Source organism: Nerophis lumbriciformis, linkage group LG30, assembly GCF_033978685.3.
Source record: "Nerophis lumbriciformis linkage group LG30, RoL_Nlum_v2.1, whole genome shotgun sequence".
Taxonomy (NCBI): domain Eukaryota; kingdom Metazoa; phylum Chordata; class Actinopteri; order Syngnathiformes; family Syngnathidae; genus Nerophis; species Nerophis lumbriciformis.
This window is the reverse complement of record NC_084577.2, coordinates 22959207-22972586: the sequence shown is the minus strand read 5'-3', so window position 1 is coordinate 22972586 and position 13380 is coordinate 22959207. Positions and strand designations below refer to the sequence as shown.

Below are 13380 nucleotides of genomic sequence, written 5' to 3'. Positions count from 1 at the left end.
TCGAATCCTCTTATCGAACCGATTCTTTATCGATTTTCTTATCGAATCCAGATAGGTTGTTGTATGTGGAAAAAAACACAATATTTGGTTTGACAAACGCTCACTTTTATAAGAAAAAAATAAAATAAAATAAATAAATATTGACTGTTACCCCCCTAAAAAGAATAAAAAAAATTGACTGTTGTTACCCAAAGTATATTAAGTGGGATTTTTCAGAAAAACAAATATATACAGTAACACAAAAACAACCTGTCTCTGATCACTATAGGTGTATAAATAATAATATAGTGTTAAATAAAATCAGTCCCTTGGGCACAAAACTGAAAATAATACAGCTCTCTAAAAAGTGCACTTCCTCTGCTATTGGAACATACTAACTACACACACAGGCAGACAGCTAACAAACAATCCAAGACGTCTAATAAAGTTCCAAAACAGATTAGTCCATTTAGGCTCTTTATTGTTGTTGATCTTGCTTTGTCTTTTCCTATCTTTACTTTTGTCTTACACTAGACTGTTATTTTTTTTTTTTTTAACTGAAAAACACACAATGACAAAAGTATAAGCTATGTGATTCAATTAACATATTGAAATGTAATACACAATATGTAAATATTAGCTTCACACAAATATACAGTACTATCACCAAACAAGTACTTCTGGGTGTTGAAACTATTTCGATGGTGGAAATACACAACTGGCAACCATTTTAAGTCCTCAAAACATCCATTGAAACAGTGCACAAAAATAATTTTTCAATAAACATCTTAGTATCAAATGTAACCACTTTCCACCCTAATATTGAGTTACATAAACAAGTTAAACAGTTTACTTATAGACTTATCTTTTCCAAGGCTTGTAAGAGCACAACTTGTCTACTTCTCAATTGTCTCATGAACTGAACTGACGTCGCCAACCCGGAAGTGCCTAAACTAATGACGCGTAGTATTTTCATATCGCCACAAGGTGTCAGTAAGACTCTACAATCAAATGGGCATAACATTGCCGTACCACAGGGCATTTCCTGTGGGAAGGGATTCGTTCCCAGGGATTCGAATAAAGAACCAACTCTTTTTCTTTACTATAGTGGCCTCGATAACGGGAACCGGTTCTCAAAAAGGGATTCGAGTCCATGGAATCGGTTCTTTTTTTAATCGAACAACCGGGAGAACCGGTTTCGAAACGTCATCCCTACCTAAAGGTGACTGTGTAAACAGAGCGATGTCCCCATTAAGTAAGCATTGGCAGAAACACACACACACACACACACACACACACACACACACACACACACACACACACACACACACACACACACACACACACACACACACACACACACAGATCCCTTACAGTCTCTTGACTGCACCTCCATATGTTACCTCATTATTGTTGTAAGGGTCAAAACGTGCCCATGGACTTTTGGGCCTGACGGGCGGGGGCAAGTCAAACGCCACACTTTTGCACGGCGGCAAACTGGCCTCAAAACCGGACTCGGACTGGGCACTACCCGCCACAGGGGGGCGCAAATACGACGGCGTGTGGGCGAGGTCTTGGCCCGCAGAGTCCCATTCTGCATCCAGGGCCTCGTGCTGCTGTGGACTGTGGTCAAGGTCACGGTCAAGGTGCTCACGTTCTACATGGCGACAGGGGTCTTGCATAATGTTCTCCACCTCGGAGTCATCGGAGGGGCTCGAATGCTGAACATGAATGAGACGCATGAGGAGACACACACGGGATGAAGGAAGGTGGGAGATGAGAAGTGTCAAATCTTGGTAGAAAACTTTTACAAGCAAAAGTAGAAAAAGGTGGCTATTTTAGGGAGTACAGTATGCTCACTAGCTCGTAGGGGCTAAGTCAGGGGTGTCCAAAGTGTGGCCCGCAGTTAATTTTTTTAATGGTCCCCGGCACATTCCAAATATACTATCAAAGAAAAAGACATTAAAAAAGTGCAAAAAAGTTGCAATGTTGACGACACAGTTGTTTTTTTTCCTTTAAAGCTGTCATTGCTTCAAAAATAATAATGAATCAAAATCAATGTTATGAATTATTGACCTATTCAAGACACATTAAATATTCCACTTTGAAATACTTTTGGGGGAAAATGTTGCATAAATAAAAAACAAAATTTGATAAAAAGGGCATTAAAACAAACAAAACTATTTATAAAAACTTCTTATTGACCAATAGACTTGAAGTTGATCTTCAAACTTTTTAAACGTTGGGGGAAAAAAATGTATGACTAATTTCTGGCACTTTAATGAGTGGGGCCCTTTTTGGATCCCCAATATTTATTGTGGGATTATTTAAATATATGTAAAGCTCCAAATATAGAAAAAACCCCATTTAGAAACATTTTTTGGGGAAAATGTTTGCATATTTGTTGTGTTTACTAAATAAAAAACAAAGTTTGATAAAAATGCATAAAACAAACACCATTTTTATTTTTATTTTTTTATTTTTTTACTTTTAAACAACAGACTTCTCTAAGGTGATCTTGAAACTTTTGAACTTTGGGGAAAAAAATGTATGACTAATTTCTGTCACTTTAATGAGTGGGGCTCTTTTGGGTCCCCAAGTATTATGCTGGGATTTTTTAAACCGTCATGGCACAAAAAAAATTAATTAAACTCAACGGTTTTATGAATTATTGACCTATTTGAAAGCTCCAAATATAGAAAAAAAAAAATACACCGACAATTTTTGGGGCGTAAATATTGCATATTTGTTGTGTTTACTAAATAAAAAACTAAATTTTATAAAAAGGGCATTAAAACAAACAAAACTATTTATAAAAACTTATTTTCGACCAAAAAACTTGAAGTTGTTCTTCACACATTTTAAACATTGGAAAAAAAATTGTATGACTAATTTCTGGCACTTTAATGAGTGGGACCCTTTTGGATCCCCAAGATTTATTGTGGGATTTTTTTTTCAATATATTTAAAGCTCCAAATACTGAAAAAAATACATTTAGAAATTTTTTTGGGGGGAAAATTTAGCATATTTGTTGTGTTTACGAAATAAAAAACAAAGTTTGATAGAAAGGGCATAAAAAAAAACAACTAACATTTTTTATAAAAACTTCTTATCAACAGATAGACTTGAAGTCTTGATCTTCAAACTTTTTAAACGTTGGACAAAAAAAAGTATGACTAATTTCTGGCACTTTAATGAGTGGAACCCTTTTGGATCCCCAATAATTATTGTGGGATTTTTTTAATTAAATTGTTAAAAAAAAATTTTTTTTAATTAAAATCAATGTTGTTATGAATTATTGACATATTTAAGACTACAATTACTTCACATCAAATATTCAACTATGAAATATTTTTTTAGGGAAAATATTGCATATTTTGTGTGTTTACTAAATAAAAATGTAAGTTTGATGAAAAAAAGGGCATAACTCTTCTAATCGAAGAACAGGCGCAATGCAGGCTGTTTTTTTCTGTAAAGCTGTCATTGCTCCAAAAATAATAATGAATCAAAATCAATGTTATGAATTATTGACCTATTCAAGGCACATTAAATATTCCACTTTGAAATACTTTTTGGGGTAAATGTTGCATAAATTGTGTGTTTCCTAAATAAAAAACAAAGTTTGACAAAAAATGCATAAAACAATTTTTTTTTTTTCAAAAACTTGTAATCAACAGATTTCTCTGAAGTTGATCTTGAAACTTTTGAACTTTGGGAAAAAAATGTAAGACTAATTTCTGTCACTTTAATGAGAGGGGCTCTTTTGGATCCCCAAGTATTATGCTGGGATTTTATAAACCGTCATTGCACAAAAAATGTATTAATTAAAATCAACGATTTTATAAATTATTGACCTTTTTAAAGCTCTAAATATAGAAAAAAAATACACTGACATTTTTTGGGGGGTAAATATTGCATATTTGTTGTGTTTACTAAATAAAAAACAAAATTTGATAAAACGGGCATTAAAACAAACAAAAATATTTATAAAAACATCTTATTGACCGATAGACTTGAAGTTGATCTTCACACATTTTAAAAGTTGGGGGAAAAAATGTATGACTAACTACTGGCACTTTGAGTGGGGCCCTTTTGGATCCCCAATATTTATAGTGGGATTTTTAAAATATATTTAAAGCTCAAAATATATATAAAAAAAAATATATTTAGAAATTTTTGGGGGGGGGAATTCTGCATGTTTGTTGTGTTTACAAAATAAAAAACAAAGTTTGATAAAAAGGGCATAAAACAAACAAATAAAAAAATGTATAAAAACTTCTTATCAACAGATAGACTTGAAGTCTTGATCTTCAAACTTTTTAAACGTTGGAAAAAAATATATATAACTAATTTCTGGCACTTTAATGAGTGGGGCTCTTTTGGATCCCCAATAATTATTGTGGGATTTTTTTTATTAAACTGCTCAAAAAAATAATAGTAATTGATTAAAAACAATGTTGTTATGAATTATTGACCTATTTAAGACTACAATTACTTCAAATATTCAAATATGAAATATTTTTTTGGGGAAAATATGAAATATTTTGTGTGTTTATTAAATAAAAAATACAGTTTGATAAAAAAAAAAAAAAAGGGCTTAAAACTTTTAATCGACATATAAATCAGAAGGGGATCTTGAAACTTTTAAACGTTGGGAAAAAATGTAGGCCCTTTTTTTTGGCACTTTTATGATTATTTGGATCCCCAGTAATTATTGTGGGATTTTTTTTAAACTGTCATTGCACAAAAAAATAATAATGAATAAACAATGTTATGAATTATTGACCTATTTAAAGCCCCAAATGTAGGGAAAAAAATACACTTTAAAAATGTTTTGGGGGAAATATTGCATATTTTGTGTGTTTACTAAATAAAAAAGTTTGACAAAAAGGGCATAAAACAAACAAAAAACTAACATAAAAACTTCTAATCGACAGACAGATCTGAAGTTGATCTTGAAACTTTTCAACGTTGGAAACAAAATGTATGACTGACTTTTGGCACTTTTCGGTCTACAAAAATTGTGATTTTTTTTTCTTAAACTGTCTTTGCTCAAAAAAAAAAAAAAAAAAAAGAAAGAAAATGATCATGAATTTTTGACCTATTTAAGACTCCAATTATAGGAAAAAATACACTTAGAATTTTTTTTTGGGGGGGAAATATTGCATATTTTATCTTTTTACCATTAAAACTGGGTTTTGACAATAAGAGCATGAAAACAAACTTTAAGCGTTGAATAAAAAAAAAAAAGATACATGACTTATTTTAACATTTTTATGACTGAGACCCTTCTGGGTCCCTAGGACCAAACTTGAGGGAAGCCCGAAGTGTTACATTTTTTTTTGTTGGTTTTGAAAATGAAAACTATCAAAAAAGTTTGGACACCCCGCTCTAATTTCTTAAGGCTGTCTGGCAAGCATGCAAGAAAGAGAAATAATGATACATTCATGAGGAAGCCATATGACTGAACTTGTGACTCTCAGACGTGTAAATATGATCCTCTGTGATAGTGTAAGCTGGCCGTGTCATCAGAGCAAAGCTATTTTTGCTAATCATAAGGCTATAGATATGCAGTGGTACCTCGGGTTTTCTTTTTAATCCACCCAAAAAGGGTCCAAAACTATTTTTCTCATTAGAAATAATGTTAATCCAATTAATCTGTTCCAGATACCCAAAAATACTACCATAAAATAAATTTTTTATAGAAAATAATGTCAGCACAAAACATTGCAAAATGCATATAAATATATTCATAAATGACATTTAACACCACTTTTACCTTTGTTGAAAACTCTTACAGCAACAGACTTTATTCTCTACTACAATTTTACTCAAGAATTTGTCCAATTTGTTGTTAAATATCAATGCTTTTAGACTATTTTGGAAGTAAGGAAACTGGTCTATAGTTTGTAAAATGGTGGCAGCCGTACTCAACAAAAAATATTTATTTGTACTACAACCAAGACAGTGTATGAAAACCAATACCAGATTTTCCGAACTCTACTATAAGCCGCTATTCCTCCCCCCCCCTACGCTTTGAACCCTGCGGCTTACAAAACGGTGCGGCTAATTTATGGATTTTTCATCGCTAACAGCCATAATGTTTTGTATTCGACAAATAGTTTTCAAAGAACACCAACAGAGACATTGAAAAGGAGTGTTATTGTTTGTGCTATGGCGCCATCTTTTGGACAAGTTTGCTCACTGCAGGTGCTGCCGGTTCAAAATGTACTTCCGGTTTTGGTGCCTTAAAACCGGAAGTAAAACCGTGCATAGTGTTTAGGCTCGAAAGTAGAGATGTCCGAGAATATCGGCCGATAAATGCTTTAAAATGTAATATCGGAAATGATCGGTATCAATTTCAAAAAGTAAAATGAATAACTTTTTAAAATGCCGCTGTACGGAGCGGTACATATCCGGTAGAACACGGACGTAGGGAGCAGTCCAGTCAGTTATTTTGGAAAATCTTGTTTACATTGTTTAATGCATCCAGCGGGGCATCACAACAAAACTAAGCATAATAATGTGTTAATTCCACGACTGTATATATCGGTATCGGTTGATATCGGAATCGGTAATTAAGAGTTGGACAATAATAATAATGATAATAATAGATTTTATTTGTAAAAAGCACTTTACATTGAGTAAACAACCTCAAAGTGCTACAGTGTATTAAAAAAAATTAAATTAAAAAATAAAAAGATAATAAATAAAAATAAAAACTAGAACAGCCTAATAGCTAGAACTAGTATGCATATATCTAAAAAAAGGCTTTTTTAAAAAGAAGGGTTTTAAAGCCTTTTTTAAAAGCATTCACAGTCTGTGGTGCACTCAGGTGGTCAGGGAGAGCGTTCCACAGACTGGGAGCGGCGGAGCAGAAAGCCAAGTCTCCCATTGTTTGTAACTTTGTGAGTAGTTCTTTGAGGTAGAGAAGAGGCATTTCCATGGAGGCACTGGTGGGTTAGTAGGGAGACTTTGAATTCAATCCTGAGTGAAACAGGAAGCCAGTGAAAGGATTTGAGAGTTTGTGTGATATGATCATATTTCCGCAATCTCATCACAATATCAGAATATCGGATATCGGCAAAAAAGCCATTATCGGACATCTCTACTCGAAAGGATTCTTCACTCATCACTCCAAGCAACGTTTGTAAGTTTTACAATACAACTAAAACTATTCATACTTACTAAACCGTCGCATGTGTGATGTCTGTAGGAGTGTTTTCATGCGTATCTGTACATGGTATCATAATGTAATCAAGCTAGCATCCTTAGCATTAGCTAATATGCTAACACGCTTAAGAGTGTCTGTGTTAGGTCCTGCTCTAAACTATGTTCCTTTTGGGAGGACATTTTTGACACAATTGGAAAAGCATACGGTCAAAACTTTCCTCCCAACCCATTATCAGCCATTTTTGGCGTATGCCCCGATAACATGTGCCCAGTACCACTAAAACTTAGGTTTTCGCTAAAAGGCTCGGCTCAAGCATTTGAAAGCTCATGGAGTCCTTTTTTTGCTGTATGTCAACTCTCTTGACCTATGCCCAGACGCAGATGAGGAATAATCTCCCTTTTATTTATTAGTATTATTTTATTCTATTTTTATTTTATTATATATTATTATTATTATTATTAAATTTTTATTTTAATTTTATTATTATTATTATATATTTTTTTATATATATATATATATATATATATTTTTTTTTTTTTTTCTCCCTCTCTCTCCTTTTCAGCCCGTCTGTCTGTCTCTGGCCTCGTATGTGTGTGTGTGTGTGTGTGTGTGTGTGTGTGTGTGTGTGTGTGTGTGTGTGTGAGAATGTGTCTGTCTTTGTCGTCTTACTTGTTATATAATTGTGCCATTTGTCCCTCGTTGGTGGGACCTGAGTGGGGTGGGAGGGTGGGTGAGTGGTTTGGGTTTTAAGGGAAAGGGTGTGACTAATTTACTGACTTTAAAATTGTACTGTTTCGACTTGCACTTTTTTCTGTCTATTTGAAAATGCCAATAAAAAAAGTTGAAAAAAAAAAAAAAGTGTCTGTGTTAGTATTATTAACTCACAATGGCATTCTTTTTGTGTTGTTTCAGTTTGGTAAATTCGGCAAAACGTCACCGTGGACTGTTTGGCTGATTGGAGAGCTAGCTTCCGCAGCTAGTGGGTCTATGACGATGACTTCTGTTTTGTTTGACGAGCCATTTTACTGCCGTGTTACAGGCACTGTTTGGAAACAATTTAAGGTATGTAAGTAAACATTTACAGAATCTTTCGTACTGGTACACGTAGAAATATCAATTTCTTCTAAAATTTGTAGCCTGGAAAATACGGTACATATTTCTGGTGCACATTTTCACCTAAAAGGTAATCGTACTAAAACCCAGGTACCACTGCATAACCTCAATGGTGGGACGGTGGAGTAGATGTGAGGGACCAGGCAGGAAGTGAGGTGTACCTGGTCAGCATCCTGACCCTGGATGGGGTACGGGGAGACAGGGAAGCAGTCCCGCTCATCCAGAGATGTCTGAACCTCATGGTCACTGTCCTCCATTGCAAAGGGGTCTACAGCCAGCGACCTCCAGTCAGAAGGGAGCGTGTGCGGGACAATGAGCGGTTCAATGTGAGGAAGGATGAAAAGTAGTCAGACAAGACAGAGCAGAAAAAGAAGGAAGATGAAAAAACATAAATAATAAATTAAAATAGCAATAAGTAGAACAGAGGTTTTCAACAGGGGGTATGCGCAGGTACTGCAGGGTTGTAAAATATTTAGTGGATTTTCATATTTATAATAGTTCCACAAATGTAAATGTTTTTAAAAACACGTTAACATTGATCCAACACAATAGTGTTGTTCATAAATGGCATTGGCATGGACACCCGACTCTCTGTACCTTTACATGTAGTCCTGTTAGCATTTAAGATAGCCAGCGATTAGCACTCTAGTTGCCAGGTAGCGATTAGCGCTGTAGGTTTAGGACCCCTGAACTAAAGGAAATGTTACGATTAATGTTATGATGGGCAGATGAGTCGATGCAAAATGGCGTTTGGATGGAGGAGGGCTCTTGTTTTAGAAAAAAGCACTGACATGTTGGCACACATCCATTGTTACTGGTTCGAAGAATTAAAAATGTGTTAAAATAATGATGTATATATTATCATCATAACTGTGTGCTGAAGTGGTATTTTTGTATCTGTGCATGGTGGCAATCCAAAAGAAAAGATTGCCAGTTTGTCTTTCTCGGTGTTGTGTCCGGACTCGGCCTGCTGGCGGCCAAGGCTCAACATCGCCGTGACGCAGACAGAGCAGAGACAAGGCGATATGATCTGCGTCAACTAATTTTCATTTGTTCTATAATCATATATTGCATACTTGCCAACCTTGAGACCTCCGATTTCGGGAGGTGGGGGGTGGGGCGGGGGCGTGGTTGGGGGCGTGGCTAAGAGGGGAGGAGTATATTTACAGCTAGAATTCACCAAGTCAAGTATTTCATATATATATATATATATATATATATATATATATATATATATATATATATATATATATATATATAGCTAGAATTCACTGAAAGTGAAGTATTTTATATATTATATATATATATATATATATATAAGAAATACTTATATATATATATATATACACATATATATATATATATCAAGAGGGACAGAGACAGCGCACAGTGCATGTGGATCACATGTTACCATGGCGAGAAAACATGGAGAGACTGCCAGTTATCTAGTCTCCACCAGTTGCAGAAAATGTGCCATCAGTACAACTGGGCAGTGCTGTTTCAGTTCCATCACCAGGACCATCAGTGAGTCAGACACAAACTAGTCTCATCATTGAACCAGATTCAAGGGCTGCTGAGTTGCCATCATCAGAACCCAGATCACCCACAACAAAAACCCCACCAGTGATCCGCAGGTACCCAGAAAGGTTTCGAGTACCACCAAAAAAACTGAATGTCAGAAGACAGTATAAAAATCTGTGTTAAAGATGTACAAATACTGTTTGTATAATAAGCATGTTATTGTTTACAAATGAGGGTTAAGAGTTCAGTACTAAAAAAAAGAAAAGAATGTGGCTTAAGTACAGTTTTTTAATTGAGCTGCTGCATTTTTTGGTTGGGTTGTTTATTTCTTTTGAGTAACTTCTACAATTCTAAAAGGGAAGGAATGCAATAGAGTGATCTATGTTTGTCTGTTGCCATCTCCTGGTGAATGTTGGCTATAGCGTACTGGGGTTACTTTTTGGTTGGCCGACGATTTACGTGGTGTTGCGCACCTGACGTCAAGTGTGTGAGTCTGTTCTGAAGTCTACAGTAAAGAGACGTACTTCATCACCTCGCCTGGTTATTGCCTCCAACTCAATATAGTACAACAACATTGGGTCCGCATGGAGCTGGAGGGGGCGTGGCCTCCAGGTCCGCCTGAATTTCGGGAGAAAATTTGTCCCGGGAGGTTTTCGGGAGAGCCGCTGAATTTCGGTAGTCTCCCAGAAAATCCGGGAGGGTTGGCAAGTATGATATATTGTGTCTAACTGGAGTTGTCGAGATTACCCCCTTCCCTCAGCGACAGCTTCAGTGATGTAATAGGGCCCTTCCAAATAGAGGAGGCGCGAGGGCTTGACTTTTAGAGCGTAGTTTGGATCTGTAACTAGAATACAGTCCAAAACACGTGTCTCCTCGAGCTAAATTGAACTCTGACTCTGCATTTTTCCTTGCTTCTTGTCTGATTATTAGATGTCATCAGTGTTTGAACCTGACAAACCTGACACATTATCATCACTGCTGTATATAGAACTGCACTTGTCATGATCATCCACATTGATGCTTGTGACCTGCTTTGCTGCTCCACAACCAAAGCTAAAGATCAATGCCCAACACACTCATTTGTGTGACCTACATAGAAACATCTAAACACTTTTGGAGCACAAAAAACTAATCAAACCGTAAAACAATCAAGTTTTGCTTCATTTTCATGCAGAAAACTCAATGATGATTTGACAGATACCGTACGCTTTGCTACAAAATATTCCTGGCCATAAAAGACAACAATTAAAGTATAATATAAAGCAACCATGCTCACCGTCTGTGAGGACTGCTTCTCAAGCAGGGTGTCTGCGATGGTGCAGAAGGTCTTGTACAGTACGAGAGTGCTGGAAAGTGACTAGAAGTTGCTCCGCCGGGGAACAGGAAGCAGAGGGCATAAGCCCCCATGCATTTATACACCCATCACCGGATGGCGCGTCCCGCATCGACATCGACCCTCTCAGCGCCCCCAGGACACCGATCACCCACATTGGTGTGGCTCGTCAAAGTGCACAGCGTAGTAATCCCTTCCAAAGGGTCAGACAAAACTGAATTGTACAAAACCCAGAGCAACTCTTACTAAAATAAAGAAATATGAACACAAAAGACATTTCACAAAGCGGGGGTGTCTTCAATTTGGCCCGTGAGACGACACAAGTTCAATAAACGGGGAGCAGTGTATTCATATCAATATACAAATAGCCAAGGGTCTGATAGCTGCCCTTTTGCTGCCATCTACAGGCCAACGAAAGTACCTAAATCAATAATTTACTTGCCCTAAAACAGAACAGCATTTCGTTTTATGACCCAATCCAAACAACCTTCCCTAGTCATTAGGGGTGTAACGGTACGTGTATTTGTATTGAACCGTTTCAGTACGGGGGTTTCGGTTCGGTTCGGAGGTGTACCGAACGAGTTTCCACACAAACATATTAAGTAGCCGCCTCCGCTTCCTTCTGCCTCTGTCTCTGTCAGTCCTGTACACAGGACCCAGCATTGTCCCACCCACACAACCATCTGATTGGTTACATACAGAGCGGTAACAGCCAATCAGCAGTGCGTATTCAGATCGGTAACAGCCAATCAGCAGTGCGTATTCAGAGCGCATGTAGTCAGTGCTTAGCGTTTAGCAGGCAAGCATCAGGCCGCGGACTCTCCCCAAATTATAATAAACACCTCCCAGTCAACTACTAGTAACATCACTATGAGCCCGTTGACGTTCTAGAAACATAAACGGCAGCTTCAGCTCGCTCGCAGTCCTGGCTTGAGGTGAAGGCTAATTCGCTTTTGTGTGTGTGTGTGTGTGTGTGTGTGTTACGGACATCAAAGCCCTGTCTGTCTGTTATTTCACTTGACCTTTTTCTGTGTTGATTGAGCTGTGTTGAAGCAGCCAAAAAGGACATTATGTTAAATGAAGAGTTTCTGTCTCTGATAGTTGATATAATAATGTAAGTCCATCATTAAGCCTACATGAACTCCATGGTGTTCAGGGATGAATAGTCTCTCCTATTGCTATTGTACCATTTTTGCAGCTATAGTTACATTAATCATTAGTAATGGAGCAGCCTAGTTTGGAATGGCAGGGTCCCTGCTATCACACGTTGATAAAAATATAACATTTACATAATAAAAATCAACTACAGGCTTCCCAAATGCTGTAATAAATGAAGCATGATGAGTTGACTTGAAACTGTTTAATGTTGCACTTTTTATATGTAGAAGAAACGTTTTGTCATTTTATTTAATCTGAGCAACAACTTGAGGCAGTTTAATGTTGATTAACGTGGGCAGAATTATTACAGTGTTCCCAATGTTAAAAGGATAAAGCCATTGTTTACAAATTAAATAACCAAAAAATTTATACTTTATTGTTTTCTTACTGTTCCGAAAATGAACCGATTTTTACTTCTAATCAACAGACTTCTCTGAAGTTGATCTTGAAACTTTTGAACTTTGGGGAAAAAAATGTATGACTAATTTCTGTCACTTTAATGAGTGGGGCTCTTTTGGGTGCCCAAGTATTATGCTGGGATTTTTTAAACCGTCATTGCACAAAAAAAATATTAATTAAAATCAACGGTTTTATGAATTATTGACCTATTTAAAGCTCCAAATAAATAAATAGAAATTAAAATAATAAATTTTTTTTTAAAATACTGACATTTTTTGGGGGGTAAATATTGCATATTTGTTGTGTTTACTAAATAAAAAACAAAATTTGATAAAAAGGGCATCAAAACAAAAAACTATTTATAAAAACTTCTTATCGACTGATAGACTTTTTTTTAAATTAAAATCAATGTTATGAATTATTGACCTATTTAAGACTACAATTACTTCACATCAAATATTCAACTATGAAATATTTTTTGGGGGAAAATATTGCATATTTTGTGTGTTTACTAAATAAAAAATTAAGTTTGATGAAAAAAAGGGCATAAAACTTCTAATCGAAGAACAGCTGCAATGCAGGCTGTTTTTTTCTTTAAAGCTGTCATTGCTCCAAAAATAACAATGAATCAAAATCAATGTTATGAATTATTGACCTATTCAAGACACATTAAATATTCCACTTTGAAATACTTTTTGGGGAA

At 35.9% G+C, this 13380-nt stretch overlaps 1 protein-coding gene across 2 annotated transcripts in view; it reads right to left on the bottom strand.

Annotated features, from left to right (window-relative positions):
* Window positions 1-11291, bottom strand: part of LOC133572786 (septin-5-like) — a 44264-nt gene extending 32973 nt beyond the window's left edge. The window contains exons 1-3 of one of the 2 annotated variants that reach the window (XR_009810578.1): window positions 11064-11291; window positions 8428-8548; window positions 1383-1700 (exon numbers count right to left, since the gene is read on the bottom strand). Coding sequence is in view for 1 of the 2 variants with exons in the window: in XM_061925804.1 (XP_061781788.1) it covers window positions 1383-1700; window positions 8428-8548; window positions 11064-11194 (570 nt within the window). In the remaining variant the exon portion in view is untranslated. The remainder of the gene's footprint in view (window positions 1-1382; window positions 1701-8427; window positions 8549-11063) is intronic. The other variant, XM_061925804.1, reaches the window with a different exon arrangement.
* Between the last annotated feature and the right edge of the window lie 2089 nt (window positions 11292-13380).